Genomic DNA, 23,485 nt, shown 5'->3' with positions numbered 1-23,485 from the left:
TGTGAGAACAACGGAAGGAAGATGAAATGACCAGGAGCAGTGGAGAATGGGGGCCTCAATATCAGGTTTGAAGATTTGACTTCACACATTCATGGTGTCATTCACTCAGTCCAAACTTCCTAATCCTACTTGCATTAATTAGCCACCAAGTGGTAATGTATAATTAGGGAAATAATGCAGCTACATGGTGAAAATGATAAACCATTAAAGATCAATTAAGTTCAATAATATTCACTGTCCTTTTGGGATATCTTTAGAACCATAACAATTCTGCAGAAATGTGTTGGTGTTCTTTTTAATTATTCAACTACCGATAGGTTGGGCACTGTGCTTTATAGACTATTCAAATAGAAATTACAGAACACTGCAATACATTGTTAATATGAAAACAGGCAAGTACATTTTGCATGACTTCTTTAGTAGCTACATCCATGTTTCCTTAGATAACTATGCCAGAAAGCATTACCGTGAAACAATGTTTCTTTCTAAAAAAAATATATTTAACTAACACTAGTAACTTCAGTCAAAAAAACAAGTTTTGGTATAAAATAATTCTATCAGTTAATAAGCTTGAGGTAGTTTGAAGTTTCAGTATAGATAACGATCCACATCCGTAGAGAAAAGGAATGTCAATACTACAGCAAACAGCAGTAGGAAGATCGGCGCCCAGCAAGAGCAGCGTGTCTGTGGGGAGACAGATTATTTGGCATGGAATACAAGCATTTTATAGGGACAGTTGAGTGTTTTAGAGTTCAGTTTGTTTTATTGCTAGTAAAAAAAAAAGAGTATCTAATGACCATTTGGCCAGCAGGAACCCTACAAATGAGCACCCCAATTAAGTAAACTGGATTCAGAACATGGGCAGTGGCCTGTTCTATCCACCACCAGCCCCAGCTACCACTGCAATTCATATTAATATGTAAAAAAAACTGCTTTAGATCGATAATAAAGTTGCTTGGAAAACTTTAATTGGGAATGAAATGCAAAGTTCTATCTGGTCCAAGGGCTGCTTTGACTAAATGGAACAACCCAAAACTAACTTTACCAAGATACCTTTAGTTTCCATTTGTGAGTTCCCTTCAACTCATTTCGGCACTGCTGCAATTTTCTCTGACATGAATGATATTCTTCAGTTATCAACTCTATTTCAGTCTTCAGACCTGCACACTGGCAGACACAACAAGATCATAATTAACATTGAAAGACTGGAGATTTGGAGGAAAAAAAAATACAGTTAGGCCCCTTACCCACTGAAGTCAAAATACATGAATTTTTTAAAAGCATGTAAATGAGTATAGGAATGGAATCCATTGGTTGAAATCACCTCATACCAGCTGACATTTGCCCTTATGATCAAGATTGCTGCATTGTGGTGCCGTTTTCCCCTCAATGCCTGCTCTCTTTACTTGTGTTCACCACAACAACGAAGTGGGAGCAATGGAGTGTCCTCAGTTGACCACATCAACTACAAAACAGCACATTAACCACCGCATGCCAACTATAATTACGTATGACATGCAAAGTCACTAGTGTTCTGAAGCAAAGCCAGTGGCTAGCCAGCCTTACCGTAATTTAATTAATTTGAAGATTTAACATTAGCTAAATCAGTTCACTCATATTGCACTAGTCCACTAAAAACCTCCTCTCCTATATACAAGTGAATTAGACGAACGGTCAGTATGATTCTCTAGGAGTTTCTCAGCGGCAAATGGGTACATATTTACCTCTTTCTCTTTTGTCATTAGTTTCTCCATAACAATCTGGAATTGATCACTCTGCAGTGCTTCATCTGTATCCCGCACTTGTAATGTTGTGTCTTTATCAAAATTTGAAAAACTTCTGTGCTCTAATGCTGCAAGTTCACCTGGAACAGCAAAGTAGTATTTCGGGTGTTAGACTGAAAGCTAGAAACACCAAATAACAAAACCATTTATTAAAAAAAGGCTATTCCTGATTTGTGTTATTTACTGTAGTATTAAAACCAACTGAGCATTTTGTGTAGAACCAATCCACCTAACTCTTTTACTTTCTCAAATTCCAGGTATCAACTTCAATTTTGTTGCTGCTTGTTACAGTCAGGGAAATTAAACTATTTGTACTGATGTACCTACAACTAAAGCGGTAAAGGAAAATCGATGGAAAGGGAGAAATGAGAGAGTCTACTCCAAGAATAGACAGGTTTTCAGGAATACTATTGTAAAAATGAGCAAACAGTGGACTCTTACCTTTTCACATTTGCTTAGTGTAGTTAGTGACTAGATTATTGGCATCTATGACATTAGTTAGGGTCTAAGTAACGGAGTTACAGGAAAGGAAATCCATGTAAAGATACACAAGATATTCCCTTTAGTCCAGTTGTTTTGGCAAAATTGTGGAAAACTACCCTCCACCATGTGTTGGTAGAATGTTGTAAGATAATTCCTTTGTGGAAATGGAGTTAAATTTTTTGTGAAATTGTTGAATGGCTCACTTATTATGTGACTGAAATAGTCTCCCCAAAAAACCCACAAACTTTGTATACCATTACCTAATGAATCGAATTTTCATAGCCAAAAGATCACTCATTAACCAATCTCTCACTTATTTGGGCCAGTGTTGATAAAAGTTGAATTCCTCTTCTAAGGGGGGTATTCAATTGTCGGCGGGATTGCCGAAAATCCTGCAGTCCGCGCACGATTACCGTAATAACCGAAAAAACGTTAATACGGTAATTTACTCGCTGGATTTCAGCTCGCAGCTCCCTGAGAGAGATTACCGTATTAACGGTATTAGTTTTTGTCCGTATTCAATCGTCCGCTCGAACCCGCGGACAATTGAATACCCCCCTAAATGTCACTAGAATACTGTTTTCTTATCAGAGATGCAATCAAAATTCTTATCCATTCTCTTATAGCCTTCCAGATAGGAGGAGGTTGCAGTATTCTATCTGACATTACCCTAACCCAGAGGTGCTCCAACCCAGTTCTCAAGAGCTACCAACAGTTATAATTACTGACCCAGAAAAATAGATTAACTCACCTCTGCATGATTAAAGAAATCGTGAAAACTGTTGGTAGCTCTTGAGGATTGAGTTTGGGCACCTCTGCCCTAACCCATCTGTTCCTGCTTCAATCCATCCTAAATTAGTAAGTCACCACCCCACATTTGCCACCACTCTGCAAAACCCTACACTGGTTCCCCATATCCTTCAGACTATAATTCAAATCATTCAACCTCCTCTGCAAAGCTTTCAACACCACTTCTTCATATATCTCATGTTTAATAGTCTTCCTCATGCACTCATAGATTTGTCTTTGATAATCACCTCTCACAAGACTTCCACCTATGCAATTCCCGACCATCACTTCAGTTATAATCCACAACCTGCCAAGTCACTCATATTATCATTTGCTATGACACAAAACATATTAAATATTGAACCACAATAAAACTGTTGTGGACCATAGGGAAAATAAATATGGAGTCACTAAATGAGGTATTGGCTATAAAGAATGAGAATATTGAGTCATTTGGCAGTTAAATGGTTGTGGACCAATGATAATTCTAATAGTTTGAGTAGTGAATGGGTTATGCAACATATTGAATAATATAATCAATAGTGTGGCATACAGTGGCTAAACAGTATTCACATTTTATTTTCTTACATCACGGAATCATAATGTAATTATTTAGGGATTGTTACCATCGCTCCGCATGTAATTCTGATGTAAAAAAATAACTTACACTGTTTCCTAATGAACTAAAAATAAAAACACAGCAATTAAAAACTGTTAATTTTTTGTGATATACCTAAATAAGTCCTTATGCAATCAGTTGTCATATAAATTGTTTTTTTTTTATTTTACATGACAAAATATTGAGTGCTGAACAATGGTAAGACTTAATAAATCAATTTTAATTCCAAGATGGAAGAAAAAGTGTGAAAATGTGAAAATAAAAAGGAAGAAATCTTTGCATAGCTATGGTATATGTTGATCACAGGGGCTGATTGTATGCTGGACACTAGTGTATGTTATAAGGAGTGGGCATGGGACTAAGACTCTGCACTAGGACTCGGGCCTGTAGCTACACCACTGATTGTAAACCTCATCCAAAGACTTATCACATAATCAAACCTACATATAAAGATATGAAACCCATTAACATAACTCAAAACATATAGCAGTAAAGTAGTTCACAATGTATTAAACTTGGAAGTTTGTATGTGAAAGTATGAATCCTATAATTAGCAGTATAATAGTAGCCACTAGAGGGACTCGTACAACCATTCCAAGAGGAAAAACTGTCCTAACTGCTTCACATTAGATCATTGCAGCAGATGGGAGACAGAGATATTTTATTCCATGTAATAATTCTCTTATTTTATCAGAAAACTGACAGCTTAACTTGCGATGCATGAATAATGCAGCCAGGTGGGGACGTGTTCATTGTGTGGTTGTGTATTTCCTTGATGCCATTTCATCAATGTAAATGGTGTTTTGATCTTCCACATTGACTGTTGTTGATATAGTTACTTTTCTAAATGTTTCTACCATTTTGTGAAGGGAGCTTAAATGCTTTCCAAATATTCACATAGCATTGACACAATGTATGTTTAGATGTTCAATGCCAGGCGTTCAAGAGTACTTGGCAGTCATTTCGGTGTAAGAATTACTACTTTGCAATCAGGTCATTGTATAGTATATAAACCCCAATACATTATATACATAGATTTTCATTTGGTTTCATCATTTATTTTGAAGTGCATTTACAGGATAAGAAGCTTGGATGCAGTCCTATATCTCTCTCCAAAAAGTATTTTCATAAATAACAATTTAAAGTAGTCTGTAACTTAAGAACGTAGATCATTTTTATTGACATTGGGCTTGAAGTGAGTATACAGAAGTACCAACCCTAAGTGTAAGTATGTAAGTATATCATTTTGATATGAGATGGAGTTCAAAAATTCACAGAATAAGATACATGCGGAACTAGTAAACACAGAACTATATCTTTCAGCATTTATTCACACATATGCTCTGAAATAGAAAAAAATTAATGTGTGCTTTAGTAATGGATTTTTAAATGTATTTTCTATGAGTTGTGTATTACCAATACATCTATTGTACTAAAAGCATGCGTTAGTGAATGATAAACAGAGCGTACTGTCTCCTAAAGTGCTAAACGCAGCATTAAAATTTTAGAACGCAATGGGAATGACACAAAGGGAAACTATTCATTCTGTTTTAATGTGATTTTCAGGCAATGGTTCAGCGGCTGAAAAGCACATTAACAGCGGATAGGTGTGAACAAGCCCTAAACATCAACCACTAATAATAACTTACTTTGTAATGCATTCATTTGTGTCCGCATCTTTAGTTTTTGCTCCTCTGCATTCCTCAGTCTATCTAAAAGAGAAGAACTACCATGGTTAGCCATCTACAAAAAAAAAGTTTTTTTTTGCTGGAACATAGTACTGTGTATTTTAATTGCATTTTGTTTCAAAGAACACTATTTTTCCATTAACTTTCCAAAGTTTTCTCTGTCAAGCACGTACTGACATTTTAATCAGTTGGGATATCTAGTCTCTTTTAAACAAAGCCACTTTAAAAAAGAACTTTAAAATATTGGAAAGGGAAATGTCATAACAATGTATTATAGGGACACAATCACAATATTAAAATAAACAAACATACAGCACTTTTGCTTTGTTCTGTATGGGGTCGCTCACTGTTGACATTATCCAATTCATTGGGTACAGTCTGTTCCTCTCATCAGATAAAGTGAAAATTTTGTCTAAAGTGCACTTTTCTCTTTTCACTTTCAGAACCCATCATGCTGCTGCTCCACCTCTCCCTCCCGTTACTGCACTCACCGACTACATGGAAGAGTGCAGTGTGACAATAACCTGCGTTTCCTCCTGCAATCATTGCATTAGCAGCAAAATCACTGGAAGGTACAGAGTTCTCCCTTCAAATAGATCTACTTGTGCTGCCAGTCACCACGTAACTAATACAGTGGTTGCAGGAATATGCACTGGTGACATGTATTACACTGACATCTCTCGGTGTTACGTGGGCCATAACAAGGAAAGGGGGCCAAAATGCTACCTAAACACTATATATATTAAACAAAACCTGGTTACGGGTGTAATGCGCAAAGAATAAACTCTACTTTCTCCAAACACACAAAAAAATATCAGTGCATAGTCTCCTGGTACACACTGTAGGTCACTTACAATATGCTCAAGATGTGGGCCGCAAATGTCTTTGTTTTGCCCTACTGCGCTTATCTGGAGTGCCCAGCGCACCTCAATGTGCATACCTACCTTCCAGGCTTTGGAAACGACTATCAAAGCTAATTTGTGGGGAGGCAGAAATATCTGAAGATGCACAATGTGCAAAAGTCTAAACTTCATATCAAAGTGCAAAATCCTTCCATTTTAAAACCACCTCTAAGTATAAATAATTTCTGTTTTTCACCTAAAATACGACTCTGTTTAGCCCCATTTAGGTCTTAAATTAATCATGGTGAGGGAACATTGTGACTTCCTTTGTTACATGTGGCATTTTTGTGGGCTTGGAGTTTGTTTTACATGAACAAAGTGCACCTAGAAATGCGTTTTTCTGCTTAAGTATAACTGGAAGGTGCAAATGCACCCCATTATAAGTATATAAGATTGGATTTCCTTTTTGCCTTGGAAAAAGCAGACCTAGCGAAACGCGCGTCGGCGTCCTCGCTGTCTGTCCACTTGATATCTCATTCTGGCAGCTGCTATAATACCCCGATATACCCAGAGTCAGTTCGGTGGTATTCTTTAGGTAGTTCGCAATTCACTCCCCGTACTATTCAGTATTCAATACCTTTATGGCTAATGGATAAAACTTATTAATCATTCATCTTGGTACTGATTGGCAATACTACAGCCTAATTCAACACAAGGGGATAGGTTAGCTAGATGTGGCTACGAGCAATAGATATAATTGATGTAACAAATACCACAGCGCTACTATAATTCCTTACCAGCATAAGTCCTAATATTTAAAGAGATTACATATACAGATAGCGAGCACTTTTATTCATTTTAACCTATATTTCGCTCAATTTTAACTAATACTTAATAAAAGTTATATCTTACAACTATAAATCTACACGATCATCAGCAAATGTCAGTGCACCTACAATATAACTTTCTTCTTCTAATAAAGATTTGATTTCTGCCAGCTCTGATCTGGTGGAAAATTCAACTACATTTGCAGATTAGAAACGGCTGTGCAATCTTCCACAAAATGAGGAATGCCCTTAAAAATGATCCTTCTACAGCCCTTTATCTAAATTCAATAATCTCACTCCCAAAACAAAATCTCATTATTGCACGGCTTTGCAAAAACAAGGCTAAATTATAATTGGCAAATGGCAAGGTATGCCTGTGCAAGATTCAGCTCCTCTCCAAACTCCTATCTTGCTAGCAAACCCATGCACTTTGCGGGAACTCTAAACGCACCAGAGTAAATAGAGGCATGTGAGTCACCAAAGAGAATTCTGTACCGCACACAAATAAGGTCCTCTGTGTGTTAAGAAATCTATTGCCTTCCTTTGGTTTTACCAAAATTGGACATTCATGTTATTACCATGCAGTTTCTAACAGGGCATTGTGCATGGATCTAAACTATGGCACAATCCAACAACATCAATACATTATCACTCTAGCGGACAAAAATATGGTCTTGCCCACATATTTATGAGGGGACAATCAACAATTTTCTTTTTATTCTGCTCCTTTTCCATTATTTTTCTAGGTATAACCCACCCTCCACCAAGTACTTCCATAGAAATGAATTGTAGAAACCTTGTAAAGAGATCTGTTGCTCCTTCTGCAGCTCAATGTCCTCCTGAAGCTGCTCATTCCAGGCCTGCAATTCAACTTTCTCTTTCTCCAGGCTTTGTAGGCGATTCTGAAGTTGTTGACATTGTGAGTCTTGAATTTCCACCCACTGAAAACAAAAGAAAAATTATTATAAATGCAATTGCAAAATATGTGTCTGTAATGGCTGCATTGTTTGTGTATAACTTATAAATACAGTATATGCAGGGGAGCAGAAACAAAGAGATATATGTCAGAAAATGTCTCTAGTCACAGTACTGAGAGGAGCTGCTAGTGTGCCCCTATTACATAGCGTTGTATTGACATCACACAATAACTGTAATATTTACGCTTGTAATAAGGCTCTACTCCTAACCCTAGCATACACTTTCTGGCAATCTTTATATTAATCATTGTAAACCTTAAACAATAACAGCCCTCCATTATAGAATCATACTAAATTTGGTAAGAGACTGGGCAAGTGCAATACATTTTTTGGCATTTCCATTTGGACTAGTGCAGAGAAGAAGAAAATTGCCACTGGATTTTTAAATGTATGAACATATGACTCACATTTATGAATAAAGACAATATTCTCTCTTGTGTATATATATCCCAATTGTAAAGGGCTACGGAATTTGCTGGCGCTATATAAATAAATGTTGATGATTGTGTATACAACACTTTAATGCAGTGTTATATTTTATACAAATAGGGTAATACAGCTATTATCGTAGCGCCATACAGTATGGAAAAAAAGGACATACATATAACAGGCAGACACAATAAATATAGACATGAAAACAAAGGGTAGGGAAGCCCCTGCTCATGAAACAACATACATTTTAAGTGGAAGCAAGAGGGGAGAGTGTGCTTAGAATGGAGAATGGGACAGTTGTGAGGGTGCTCTACCAGAGGCGAGGCGAGGCGCAGGACAGAGGTAGATCGTATGAGAGTGGGAGAGTATTTAGATAGGAGATGTATGAATGGGTAATGCAGTTTAGGGCTTTGTAGGTAAAGGTGAGTAATTTGAATTGAACTAAAGGAGCGGTTCGATATGTAGGAAGTAAACCAGGAAAGAACTGTGCACGAAGACCATTGCATTAATGGTGTGTAAGAGAAGAGGATGATCAGCTTGTGTCAAAGCAGCAGAGAGGTCCAGGAGGAGGAGTATAGAGAAATGACCCTTACACTTTGCTGTAAGTAGATCACTAATCACTTTTGTGAGAGTGGTTTCAGTGGAATGTTGGGGGCGGAAGCCTGATTGCAGATAGGCGAGAATGGAATAAGAGGAGAGAAAGTGAGACAGGCAGTTGAGAAATAGGGCAGTAGTTGGAAAGAGAGGCTGGATCGAGAGATAGTTTCTTTAGAATTGGTGAGACGAGCGCATGTTTAAAGCAGGATGGAAATGTGCTAGTGAAGAGAGAAAGCGGATGAAGAGGTGAGAATGCAGTAGGGGAAAGAGCACAGAAGTTGTGAGGGAATAGGGTTAAGGGGACAAGTTGTAGGGTAAGATGATGAGATGAGTGCAGAGACTTTGTTTTCAGTTACTGGAGAGAATGAATTGCGGATTATAGGAGGAGGTGGAGTTTGGCATGAGAAAGTGGTCAAACAGTGAGAATTTTGTCTTTGAAATAGGTAGCAAAATTATGGGTTTTAAAAAGTGGCAGTCTGATTACGGCAGGACAGTGCAGTCATAGGAGAAAGTAATTGTTTTAGTGAAAATTAGAAGTTGATTTGATCAAGAGTACTTGGGTGTTACTGTGTATGTGTGCATTTTGGTGCAGAGGGAGGACATGAGATAAGGTGAGCCTGAAGGAAAGGAGGTTGTGGTCAGAGAGAGGGAAGACAAAACTGAAGAAACTAGAGATAGTGTTAGTAGTTGTTAGTCGCTGCTGCTCTAACACTGTGAAGCCACATCTCTACACTATTGCTAAGCAATTATTCACACCTAGCGAAAATACTACGGTTTTTGAGATTCGTCTAACGCAACATACACGCATATGCTTTTTTTTTTGAGTATGTATCTTTCTGTATACCTTTATATGCATCAAACTCTAAATTAAGTCCATACTGGACAACTCTATTTTTCACTGAATTCTTGTGTTGGGTCAAGCTGTGTCCCCCTCACAACTCTAAATCAGGTTGAGCATTTAACATTTTTTCCCCTGCAGCACAAATTGGGTTTTCCAGGTGCAACATTTGCTCCCAATATCTAGATTTAATACAAACTGTAAATCAGCCCCAATGTGAGCACACCCCTTTTTTGTTGGTAATTACACTCTTGCTATTCATTATTTTCTGTGGAAGTGTGTAACCAAGTGAACAGTAAAACAAGACATAAAAAAAATAACTAAAGTATAACCTAAAGATAATAAAACTAATGCTTCCTTCCATCATAAAAGTAGCTGGGCTGATGCGGATATCGTGCTTGAGCACAGTTTTATGCTGTGAAGATGTAGTTGCACACTTCCTCTGCTCTCAAGCAACGAAGTCTGTTGACCATAGAAAAGCAAGTAGTATAACCGCTCTACCACAGGTCAGACCACTGGGTCCAACTTGAAATAAAAACCCAGGACTTCTGAATGTGCTGTGTAAGTACACAGTATCTCACAGTAGAATCCCTAGATCATAGATGCCATGTTTTTCATATAAAATAAAACATTCCTTAAATCAGCAGAAGTATGCAATATAATTTTATGCTGTCTAATAATGTTTATATGTATGTATATTTGTATCTTTATAAAAATAACAGAAATCAGTATATTTTATGAACACTAGACTTGTTGTTTTGGCTGACACAGGATTATTCTTGCTATACTCTTGAGTACCTGGAGTTTGCTCTGAAGTACATTCATCTCATTCTTTAGCTCGCAGTGTTCGTTTCTCAATTCCATCCAATCTTCTTTCAGTTTTTCATATTCTTCTTTCCATAATTTACACTCATCCGTTGAGACCACTAATGACATCTGTAATATTGGATGCATTATAATCTTGATTGATAAAAGTTACAATATTCAAACATTGGTGCAGGCATTTAGAATAATGACCACTGGTGCCTGCTCGCCCCTAAACAGCAGGAAAAGCGGCGTATACTAAAGTATTGTGCATCTGAACAGCAGAAGTGGAAGGCCCTGGGATCAATGGCAATGTACCCAGGGGAGGGCTGGCAAATTTCAGCCTGGAGGCAAGAATCGATACAGCAGCCTATTTTAAAGGTAAAAAATGCAGGTGGCCCAGTGACTCAACCCAAGGTAGCCCACTATGGGACCAGCCCAGGGGCAGATGCCCCCTCTGCCACCCCAGCCCAGCCTACCCCTGAAAGTACCAATGCCTGCACAATATTAAGGGTGGTCCTCTCACATCATGTTCCATCTAAAACATCACATGAGGAAATTATTGCTTAATGGTTCATTAATTGCTTGTCCTACATTGCATCACTTTGAAATGTTGGCAGCGAGTCCTGTGGCTGAATCACTTATAAATAACTTATTGTATAACTTTATTTAAAGGTAACAGCGCAGGGCACCAGTTTGTATCATTGCAATGTGCTGATTTTTATTATATTGTGTGCACTTTTTTTTAAAGGAAATGTATTTATTGCTGAGACAGAGCCAGGGAAGAGATTTGTTTTTGTTTTGAACTTTGCTAGAGGAAATCTCCAATCAGGCACATGTGGGAAGGGAATCTATTTTACTGATAGCAGGAAATGCAAAGTAAGTCTTTCATATGAAGTGACAAATTGTCCTCAAGGCCCGACAGGGGATCGTTAGCTGTGTGCAGGTCTTGTTAGACAGACAGGAAACCTAGCAATGTAGACAGCAAATCTGAGGAAATCAGGTTGATGTGGAAGTTAAATTGTGTTGGATGCAGGATTAGATTATATCCTGATAATTTATCTGATGAGATGTTCCGGTCACTCGATAGGAAGGGTCTGTGTTACCCCCTGCTGACGTGTGTCAGACTGTTTATAAAAAGCGAGCTGTTTGAGCATGTAAAGTATCATTTCATTTGTACCTTTCTGGATGTCGCTAGTACCTTCTACTAATGGGTGTAAGTGTCCTTTATTAGGACGCTTGAGCTAATAAAACATAATTTTGCTTCAAAACCTGCTTTGATGACTACTTACCCTGCTGTAAATTCCTGTGACCTGCAGATTAGACCCAAATCTAATCCGTTCTCCGGTTGTTCTGAGGTGGACCCAGTATTCCAGTACCAACATTTTGTCTGCTACCTGAAGCTCTGGTCAGTGTGATAGGCCAGAGGGGAACAGTCCAGAGCAACCCTGATCCAAAGGCAAGAGGTCAGGTATACCAGGCCAAATCTACCAGCAAGGGGGTACCCTAGCAGCGAGAGTTACCAAGAAGGAAACGGTTCTAGGTGCCGGTGTAGGAGCAGGCCCCTCCTATTGCGACAGTAGGGGCGTATTTGGGATAAAGAAAGGGGATGGTGGCAAAGTAAGCCCAGTCGATCCCCAGCAACAACAGACAGGGTGGCACAGGTGACCATCCTGTCACAAGTCCCATCTAGAATAATTGCAGGTGATGTTTCTATTTTACCAGAGTGCTCATAACGAACAGAAGAGTCAAGATCACTAGACCATTTCTGGTAGCATATGCCCTCAAGTGACATAAGAACAGTAATTTACTAAAGGTAACCAGGGTGGCATAAGTGCTTCATCCTGTCACAGATTTCTGGTGGCATCAGTGGGATAACCCCAGGCAGCTTTTCGTACACCAGTCAGGAGAGCAGAGTTATCCAGGAGAGGAATGACTGCAGCCAGGAGAATGCACAGGATATCTGATTTCATCAACATGTCCAGGGCAGCCATTGAGGTTCTGAGCAGTGGCAAGGGTTGACATCAGCCATTCGCCAAACAGGGAGGAGATGAAAGAGAGGCTGAGGCAATGGCACCGACAGCATGGTACCCAGGCGGAAGGAAACTGATGGAAGCAGTGGCCAAGGCAGCGGCCCAGTTGACGACAGGAGCTTGGTGAACCAGACCCCCCAGACAGTAGCAACCTCTTCTCAACAGACTGTACCCGCAGAACCAGCCCCTCTTTCCTATGATAAGCGCAGAACCGCCGGGCTAAAGATCCAGCTGGCGGCCTTAGGGGACAATGCGACTGCAGCTGAGCAGGCACAGGTCAAAGGCATGGCGCCAAGAGTGAAGGGCGCCTGCCATGCAGCCTAGGGGGGAGGCGTTACATGCAGCTCTGGCCAGTGTGATAGGCCAGGGGGGAACCGTCCAGAGCAACCCTGATCCGAAGGCAAGAGGTCAGGTATACCAGCCCAGGTGTACCAGCAAAGGGGTACCCTAGCAGCGAGAGTTACCCAGAAGGAAGCGGTCTGAATGCCAGTGTAGGAGCAGGCCCCTCTTATTGCAACAGAAGGAGCGTATTTGGGATAAAGATAGGAGGCTGTGGCAAAGTAAGCCCAGCCGGTCCCCAGCAACAACAGACAGGGTGGCACAGGTGACCATCACAAGTCCCATCTAGAATAATTCCAGGTGATGTTTCTATTTTACCAGAGTACTCATAACGAACAGAAGAGTCAAGATCACTAGACCATTTCTGGTAGCATATGCCCTCAAGTGACATAAGAACAGTAATTTACTAAAGGTAACCAATATGCTATTTTCTTGTTCTATGTTAAAAGTGGTGGCCATTATATTTTATTGTAAGTTTATAATACATTGTGTCAATCTTTGTAGTACTAACCTGAGTATTTTGTAGTCGTTTCTCTGTTATTATTTTATCATCTGTTAATTTCTGGAGGGATTCTTTGGCCATTTCCTGATAGATCTGCTTATGTTCCTCCATTTCCAGCAAAATTTTCTTCACACTTGTCTTTGGAAAGTTCTATGAAACGAGAAATAAATTGGTATATTTTTAACATTCTATGTAACTCGCCTTATAGAACAAAGTATATATAACTGTAGTTACACTAAATGGCAAGTATGATTTGGCTTAATATTGCAGCATGAGTGACCTAGCAAAAGCCAAATATTAATCCAATTGAAACTTAATGTATCCATATATGGACAGAACTAGCACTACGTCCAATCTGGCAACACATGGCAGAATTAGGGCTGCGCACAGTTGCAGTAATTTCCTAGCTGGGTCCAATCAGGTATTCATTGGGAGTAGCATCCTTTTGGGGCTTACACCTGCTGCAACTTGTTCTTACAAAAGGTCTACAAACAACCTAATTGGCCAAAAAAATTGCAGCATATCTGGGTACCTTTAGAACCTACAAGTCCTTAAAGTTGGCCTTACAATGACTATTTTCCCACAATTCAAGCCTCCTAGAATCCGGAGGGAACGGTTTTACATTATTCGCAACTCAAGACCACATAAGGAGTCCAGTTCTTTTACTTAAAAATTCATAAAAAACAATTTTAGAGTGCTATATGCAAATTAAGATTGTTGGCTTCGGGGACAGACTCATGCTCGCTCACGGGCAGCTTCCTTCTCCAGCTCCTCTACACTCAATAGGCAGGGAAGCTGTGACATAAGGGGAAGCCTCTGGGTGCAAGCAGGAGTCTATCTCCACAGTCAACAGCTGGAATTTGCATACAGCACTCTAATATGGCTCTAACTTGGGTAAAGAGAGCATCAGGACACTGTGTTTTTTAGGGCATACATAGTGCACAAGGCACCACTAGGTCCTCCTTAATTGGACCGACAGTAACAATTTATTGGTATATGTATTGTGTAATAATCTAAGGCAATGGGATTGCCATTTCCTGGGAAAGAGGAGAACACATTGGCAGCAATCATACAGAAAAAGTCACAGGCTAGCAGATGTGGTATTTTATTCGCAGATTGCAATTTAGCAGCCAACAGCTTGATACAGGTCTGGCTTTAAACAAACATTAGACATGTCTCTCTATAGAAATGTCAGGGCTGAAAAAGTGTAAATACGCTTGTATCGTATTGCCCAATAAGGTCATTTTAGACTTAACTGGCCACAGACTATAGCATGTATGGGCTAAAACACTCTTGTGTGGCAGTTCTCTGGCGGTTAGCTGCCTAAAAGGTCCAAATAATATGAATGAAGCCATTTACCAACTTTTACAATTTGCCAAAGCAAATTAAAGAACAACCTTTTACAATCACACAAAAACAATTGCTGGTTGCTTTAGAAAAAAAAAAAAAAAGTCACATAAATCAGAAGAGTCACTTATGTACCCTATCTACCACTAGTTTTGCATTTTCTAGAGCCAAATCACTGATTCATATTAATGTGGTGGTGGTGGGGGGACCACAGGCAGAAAATATGTGGGTACATACAGCTGACAAGGTATTTCAAAACAGGAGTTACAGACTAACTGCATATAATAAGGGCACAGGAACAGCAATTTGTATCATTAATGGAAATTATGGGGGAAATAAATGAGCCGCAAAGTGTCTCCGGAATGTCCACGACGGAGATTTCACAGAAATCTCTGCTCATTTTTCCTCACATAGAGGTGTAAGGAAATATGAGCTGAGATTTCTACTGTAATTGTTGATATAGCACGTGGCGCAACATCGCCGGCAATTGAATTCCCCTCCAAAGTCTGCACAATTTTGGTCCATTTCCGATTATGAGGTAACTGATAAAGCAGACTGCTGAAAAAAATGCATTTAAAGAGCATAAACCTGCATTCATGTACAAAGCGATTTAATGCAGCAGATCAACAACTGAGTAACATTCTGCTCATAAGCTTGAACTCAACATTATATGTATAACACAATAACAGGGAAGACTATGGAAGGTCACGTGCCCAGAAAGTGGATGTACGCATTTGGTTGTGTAATTCTGGCACTTATGTCAGTCAGCCTGCACTAGGAGAGAAAGAACAGGGGCATTGTAACATAGGCCCATTACAGTAAAGGCGTGTTTGCACAATCGAGAACAGATGTAGACCATGAAAAAGATTCATATATGTCTGAAAAAGCCAGATTTGCGGGTGGTCAGGGACAGGTGCAAATAGAGGATTATAATAATGACTGTCTCCGGAAATTGCACCTCTGACTCTGATTGGGGCTTTTGTCGTTGCTCGGGCATATATTATGGTATTATGTGTGCATGTTAAAGCAAAACATGTTTTTTCCGTACACTAAACAGGGAGTTGTTTCAGCTGTATTAAAGAGGATTTTTAAGTTTTACTGAAGCATAATAGTGAATGTGTTTGTTCCACAAATATAACAGACCTGACATATAATAAAAGAGCACACACTAAATAAAATGAATAAAGAAGAAAGGTGAGCACATTATTTGTATTTTGGAAAAATAGGATGCAAATGTAACAATTACCATGGCAGAAAAGTAATGAAAACATCAAATAAACAATATAACAAACAGATCTGTGGGCACATTTGAATTGTTCAAACTTCACTCTGCACTTCCCTTACAAATTAGGCACAATAAACATACAAGAAAGGGACCAGTATAAAGAACAAGAGGAGAGCAAGTCCCAGATTCAGCTTAAAGTGCCAATTATAATAAAGTTCTAAATAAATTCTAAAATATCAAGCATAATAATAACAATATGATGCAAAAGTCATGTTAATATATGCTAATATATGCATATTCTTCTTTACATAGTCATAGAACTCCCCTGGGACTTAAAAGTGTTTATATAATCGAATGCCACACGTAAGAACGTCACTAAATCGAGCTCTGAGCCCTGCACAGGGAAAAGGGGACAAAGTGGGTGCGTGTATGGTGCACACACACATATATATATATATATATATATATATATATATATATATATATATATATATATATATATATATATATATATATATATATATATATATATTCTCTATGTACACGTGTACACACACACAATTTTATATATAGACCTTGTTGTTTGAATCCAACATGGAATGCTGAGGCACATTTATTTACCTGACTATAGAAGAACATCTGATTTTCAAGATTTGCCACTTTACACTTTAAATGGTCTTCATTCAGCTGGGCCTGCAAGACATTTAAAGAAAATGTGTGTACATGTTTATTAATAATGATGATTATAAAGATCAATCATCCAGGCATGTGCAATATCTACAACAATGACAATCAAACGTATGAATAAACGTGGGAAGTGATGTTTTACCATTTGTGTGCCAAAGTACATTAAGGCATGAAAGCGTTAATAAATAGCACCCACCTGCTCTGCTAACACAGCTTAACTGATTAACCTAGAGGGTTTTCTTTCAGGCATGCTTCCTGTCTCTTCTAGCTTCCTTTTTACGATCATACTTTGCACAAACCCATCACAGAGGAAGCTATGACAACTAACCGCTCAAACCAACATATTATTTCACACATGGCAGCCTCTGTATCAGATAACAAGTTTTACTTTCATGTAACAGAATTATGCTGAACTTACTGAATGTCAGGTGATCATGTCTGCGCAGTATGTTTCCTTTGCGAGGATGTATTTTTCAATATGCAAACACATGTCTCCATTTCCACCCTCTGCAAATTCTACAGACATATTTTCTTTTTGGTGCATTTGGTATGCTTTGTGGGTATATGTATATTTTTAATTTAATAAACCATATGCAACTTTGTTTAGACATGCTTTTCATATGTTCATCCAGATGGCGGTTGATTGAATGAACCTACAAGGGTGATTGCATTCAAATTGGGCATGTTGCATTCCATAACATGTCTGCACACAGAAGAAGTTGAGGGGGAAGGGGGGAATGTGAATGATTTCCATGGATCAAAAATACATGCAAACCACAATGGTGAATAATCCACTATTTATAAGGAAAAAAAAATATTGTTTGATTGGGATAATGTGCGCTATTGAAAGGTTTTGAAAAACAGAACATTTTAACTACACTGGGGAGGATGTGATAAAATGATTATCTTTCCTTATAGTTAGGTACTGTTTTGGCCATTGAAATGCAGTGCATCACTACCAGAAACCCCCACACATACACATCCCTTCAAAATACAATAATTCAGCAGTTTATAAATGCACCCATCTTATGGAATATACTGCATAAAACACTCTAAAACAATTCTTTGTTTGATCAGCCAATAAAACTCCACAAAGATACATTCTAAATAAAAATGGACACTGCCTTCTGTTTAGGTAAAACATTGTGCTCAGAAATAAATCTTAAGTTATTAGCTAAATTACTAGTGTAGTCATTAGAAACATAGAAAAAAAAAAACAGCTTTGACTATTAAACTTTAAATGGTATTTTTTATTGCTAATGCATTATGTATTTTGCTGAAATTCTTGTATCCTTTCATGTACTTCTTAATGCAAGATGAAAAAAATTAAATAAAGGTTATATTTAAAAAAATAAAAGCAATGTAAAACACAAAAATTATAACGATTAAATATTACAAATACAAAGCAAATAAACCATTCACTATTTTCAATTCTACCCTTGTACAAGTTAGTTGATGCTGTTGGTATGCTCCGGTTTTCTCCCACACGCCAAAAACATACTGGCAGGTTAATTGGCTGCGTGTGTGTGTTTGTTAGGGAATTTAGATTATATTACAATGGGGAAAGAACGGATGTGAATGACATATTCTCTGTACAGCACTGTGGAATTGGTGGCGCTATATAAATAAATGGTGATGTTAATGGGACACAAAGGATCGAATTTATGATTCTCAGTGCAAAACGACTTGGTTTTACACCACTGCACTTATATGATCCGGCCAGCAGAAATCAAGGTGGATGTCTTTTTCTGCCATCGGGAGACACCTCCGCCAACTAGAACTCCGTCTAGCTGTGCGGAGAGGTGGAAAACAGAAATCAGAAGAGGCATTCTGTGCAAACGTCTAAAGGTCACATCAAATATTCAACCTCCTTCCTCTTTAGAACCACTCTTTCCATTAAAAACAGTGAGAAGAGATCGGAACTGCTGTTCTCACATGCGACACTTTTGTTTGCCCAATTTAGAAAAAAAAAAAGATCTTCAGACAAAGTGCTCCTAGAAATGTAATACTTAATCAAAGGAAGGTGCAAAATGTGTCCCATTAAAAATAAGACACCTGGTACAAACATCAAGGGCTAGATTTACTAAGCTGCCGGTTTGAAAAAGTGGGGATATTGACTATAGCAACCAATCAGATTCTATCTTTCATTCATTTAGTGCTTTCTACAAAATGACAGCTAGAATCTGATTGGTTGCTATAGGCAACATCCCCACTTTTTCAAACCCGCAGCTTAGTAAATCTAGCCCCAAGTCTTCTTGCGGAGTGGAAATGGCTGTGTGATCCATCGCACAACAAGGAACTTTGTAAAAATGTGCAATTTCCACCCCTTTATCTCATTTCAATAATCTTGTTTTTGCACTAGTGCTAATAATATCTTCAATGCGCCCATGGGGTCAGTAGGTAGAAATGGAGGCTTTCCATGTAGAATCCGCATCAATGGAGATGCAAGAAATGGAAATCGACAAATATGTAGAGTGTTCCGATTCGATAAGAGCCACAGAGCTTTTTTCTTTAGCAATGCAAGATGGTTACATTTTTACCACATTTTATAGGTGGAAGCAGTAAGTACTTGGCCGCTACTTTTAATGGAACAAGTTTTGCTCGAACCAGGTCCATTTTATTGAGAAAGTATAGCTAATATGTGCAAATAAACCTATATATTTTTAAAAATAAAAATCTAAAATTGTGGATATATAGGCAGCCTTGAAGTTCATTCACTTTTAAGAGTTTTTAAGATATAATTGAGCATTAAGCAAGCAGTGTTGTAGGATGTTAAAAAACTGAAAAGTTTAAAAAGATTTAAAAATCGGGAATTACAAGCTTGAGTGTAGGCATAAGTCTGCACAATATTATGCACATTTTGTACTGTGAATGCAATCTAGACAGTCAGAAAAAAAAAAAAATGACACTTCTATAGGCACTACAAAAAATAAACATGCACATATTATTGTAGGAAGTCCTCATGAATATATTCACATATCTTCACAAATTCCTCCTTTCTTCCACATGTAATAGTTCTGTATGTTGAAGAATGTCTGCTGACATTGAATAGTCACTCTTTCAATATTCTTATCAAGATTTTTCATTCAATCTCCATATAATTGCAACATGTAGAAAAGGGAAAATAAAAATCCCATAGTATATAACATAACCATAAAGAGTCTGTTCAGGTGGATGATGAAAATGTATAATGGTGGAGTGCATCCATTTACACATGCTGTGGTATAATAGGCGAAATTGCAGGAACATTTTTTCACTGCTGCAGCACTTTTGTGTGTGGTAAATGATCCCTGGGGAATGCAGCATGCACACCATACTATTCAACATCTTTCAGCCCAAGACCCAAATTAAGGATAATGTCAGACATTCACTTTCAACACAAGTACTTTTCCAGTTAGAAACTCAATCACTCCTGTGGTATCACTTTTAAGTAAAAGGGAATTCTCTTCCCTGTAGGGGGCTGATCAAGCTCAGAATACCTTTTATTCACTATCTTCAGTGTTTAACGGCCCCCACCTGACAGGGAAAATGCTATGCCCCTCCATTTCAATGTGTCACTGGAAAAGCACTAGTGTTCAAAGTGCCTGCCTGACACTACTCCTGCTCCTGGCAGTCCGTTCCAAACTCCATAGCTCAGTTTTAAATCGTAAATAATTTCCTTTCAAAGGATGACTAGAAGTTAATTATGTTCCATTACTTAAGATATAATTATAATTAGGTACTTTCATAAAATATGAAATATAGTGAGTAATGGGTTTAAAAGTTAGCAGTACAAAATGTTGTGCAAAAAGAGAATCATGCAGAAGTACAATTAGGACTAAAACATAGGGACAATTTTTTGGGGGTTACCATGAGAGATGATCAAAATTGTTTCAAAGTGGTTTTCAAACCTGTTTGAAAGTTTGCAAACAATTGTAAAACCTTATATTAGATTACAGACCAATGTGCTACCATGCCATACATCAATGAGTGAAATTCGGCACTGATCAATTGCCCATTGTGGTTAGGTTAATGACCCCTACAATCTACAGAGATATTTAATAGTGGTTATTATAGAAGTCTGTTTAATTAATGAATATCAGTGTATTGGCCCAGCTTGTGCTCAGGAGTTACATTTTGGTATTACTATTACCTTGCTAGAGGGGTTTTGCTTTTTACATATCTCACATTTGTATCTTTAAATATAATGCAGCAACAATCACCTTCCATGACTTTTCTGAGGTTTGTACGAGCACATTGAGAAGCTCCTGTAAGATGCACAGTTTCTTCTTCAGTTTCCGCTCCCTATGATGTGCTTCCTGCAAAATGAGACGAAAATAAAACAAGCACAAATTACTAACTAAACAATTTTCCAATAACTGCTGAGTGTAGCTGATAAACATCTCAAAGTGAAGGTTTAAAAACTCCCTTCATAGACAATACATAAAAACTAGATAAACTTAACTATAACAATAAGTATAATGCTGCTAGAATTTTGTAGTGCACACACAGGGCAGAGAAGGTGTTACAGGAAAAAAAAAGAATATATTGGTACTTTGTTATGAAGTTATTAACCTGCCGTAGAAATTCTGCTATTGGTCAATGATGTTTAGTATGTTATAAAGGATTAGAAAGCAATATGACAGCTCTCGCTCACACTAGTAAAAGTACATATTAAGAAATATACAGGTCACATGTATAGGTTTCATTAGATGGTTATATTTCCCCTTTAGTAAAACGATCAAATCTTAAATGATAATTTTATAGACAGTCTTCATTTAGTTAAATAAGTCACACAAGACATAAGACATAAGGACTAAAACTTCCCACATTGTTCTCAACAACTCTGTCCTGTCAATTGTTAAATAAAATATGTTCCCCATGGATTGGTTTCATACTATAGATGAATAGCTATATTTAGAAGGCATTTTCATAGTGAACCATGGTTTACAATTGCTTGATGGCTGTATAGCATTTACGTTCTGGACCCCGTGTAGAGTTGGATGCATAAAATATGAATTTCACTACTGCGCTTGCTCACAAAACAGAATTATGCCTGGGTGTGTATGTGGAGTTAGTGACAGCTTGCTCATTCCACTCCTTGTGCTTACAGAGGTGGATCTGGGGAGGCAAGGTGTGCGAACTTAGGCAAAGTACAATAAGTGAGTGTTTACGTATATGTAGCCGACAGAGACCTGGAGGCAATCGCTTGTCAGGAAACTATCTGTTGTGGGTGCTCAACCCCTGGTGTAAGATACAAATTAATAATGAGGACGAAAAGCTGAAAGTCAGCATACTATGCGCAATCTGTCTTTTTTTCAGACGCAATTTACAGTATGCCTGTGTTTTAGAGGGAGACTGCATCCAACGCTACATAAGGCTCTCTACATTCATATTACTACAATGTAACTAATGGATAGGGTATGTGCCAATTACTCTGTGTGGGTTCAGTTATCTCAGTTAAGTCTTGCCTCACTTTATTTTGGGAGGGGAGTGTGTGTATATATCACTTAGCATCTGTTGTATGAACTAAACTTATGATGCTGTTAAAATCGGATATATTTTTTATTGTATTGTATTGCAAGCTGCCAAGTCTCTTGGGGTAGAGGATGTATAACATACATAATTTTAGATTTGACATTAATGAACGTTGTAAATAATAATACTACCAGATTTTTCAGTTCAATAAAGGATAAATTGGAAAAGTAAACTGTTATGCGTAGTTCCACATTCATATTCCTGGAGTCACTGCTATACTATTCAATATTCCATACCATCAGGTAATCAACTAGTGAATGACGGTCTTCTTATTGTTTTTAGAAAAAAAAATTATACTTACTTTTTTTATAATGAAGACTAAGATTGTATCTTATTGTTCCTGCCCCGATTGGCCTAAAATGGCAGCATGTATAGTCCCAAAACATACTGTTCCTGACCAGCAACTGATTTCAATCTCTCATAAACTTGTATTATCCAGCGATTTTGAGGGTCAAAACTCAAAGCGTAGGCAATGTGTGGTGATTTCAAAACACCCAGAATTTGGTCATTTAGTCAAAGTGGCCAGAAAAAAAAGCCGGATTTTTTAGACCTGCTTCTTATTGGCAAGATCATCATCATCAATTTATATAGCGCCACTAATTCCACAGCGCTGTACAGAGAACTCATTCACATCAGTCCCTGCCCCATTGGAGCTTACAGTCTAAATTCCCTACTATAGACACACACTCACACACAGACAGAGAGAGACTAGGGACAATTTTGATTGCAGCCAATTAACCTACCAGTATGTTTTTTGGAATGTGGGAGGAAACCGGAGCACCCGGAGGAAACCCACGCAAACACAGGGAGAACATACAAACTCCACACAGATAAGGCCATGGTCGGGAATCGAACTCATGACCCCAGTGCTGTGAGGCAGAAGTGCTAACCACTAGGCTTAAACAGCATGCCATCTTGCCATTTATAATATATTTATTGATTAAGGGGGCAAAGTTAATCTAGAATTAAGTTAAGGGTGGCGATATTATTATATAACATGCTGTTGATGCAATCTCGCTATCAGAACCACCTCTATTATTCTGGCCTTTTTCCGGCAGTTTGAAAAACTACTACTAGCTATATCTCATGCTTTGTATTCTTATAAAGTCGTGACAGCAATTTGTAATGTGGCATATTTTAAAACAGCGATTTTCC

At 38.1% G+C, this 23,485-nt stretch overlaps 1 protein-coding gene across 3 annotated transcripts in view; it reads right to left on the bottom strand.

Moving 5' to 3' along the window:
• Positions 1-279: 279 nt before the first annotated feature.
• Positions 280-23,485, bottom strand: part of TRAF3IP3 (TRAF3 interacting protein 3) — a 48,682-nt gene continuing 25,476 nt past the window's right edge. For all 3 annotated transcript variants that reach the window (XM_075196223.1, XM_075196224.1, XM_075196225.1), the window contains exons 7-15: positions 21,016-21,111; positions 16,748-16,819; positions 13,564-13,704; positions 10,675-10,812; positions 7,829-7,973; positions 5,325-5,387; positions 1,725-1,864; positions 1,054-1,167; positions 280-684 (exon numbers count right to left, since the gene is read on the bottom strand). In XM_075196223.1, the coding sequence (XP_075052324.1) occupies positions 589-684; positions 1,054-1,167; positions 1,725-1,864; positions 5,325-5,387; positions 7,829-7,973; positions 10,675-10,812; positions 13,564-13,704; positions 16,748-16,819; positions 21,016-21,111 (1,005 nt within the window). In that variant the 3' untranslated portion in view covers positions 280-588. The remainder of the gene's footprint in view (positions 685-1,053; positions 1,168-1,724; positions 1,865-5,324; positions 5,388-7,828; positions 7,974-10,674; positions 10,813-13,563; positions 13,705-16,747; positions 16,820-21,015; positions 21,112-23,485) is intronic.

This window comes from Mixophyes fleayi, chromosome 2, assembly GCF_038048845.1.
Source record: "Mixophyes fleayi isolate aMixFle1 chromosome 2, aMixFle1.hap1, whole genome shotgun sequence".
Taxonomy (NCBI): domain Eukaryota; kingdom Metazoa; phylum Chordata; class Amphibia; order Anura; family Limnodynastidae; genus Mixophyes; species Mixophyes fleayi.
This window is presented reverse-complemented; position numbering and strand designations above follow the sequence as displayed.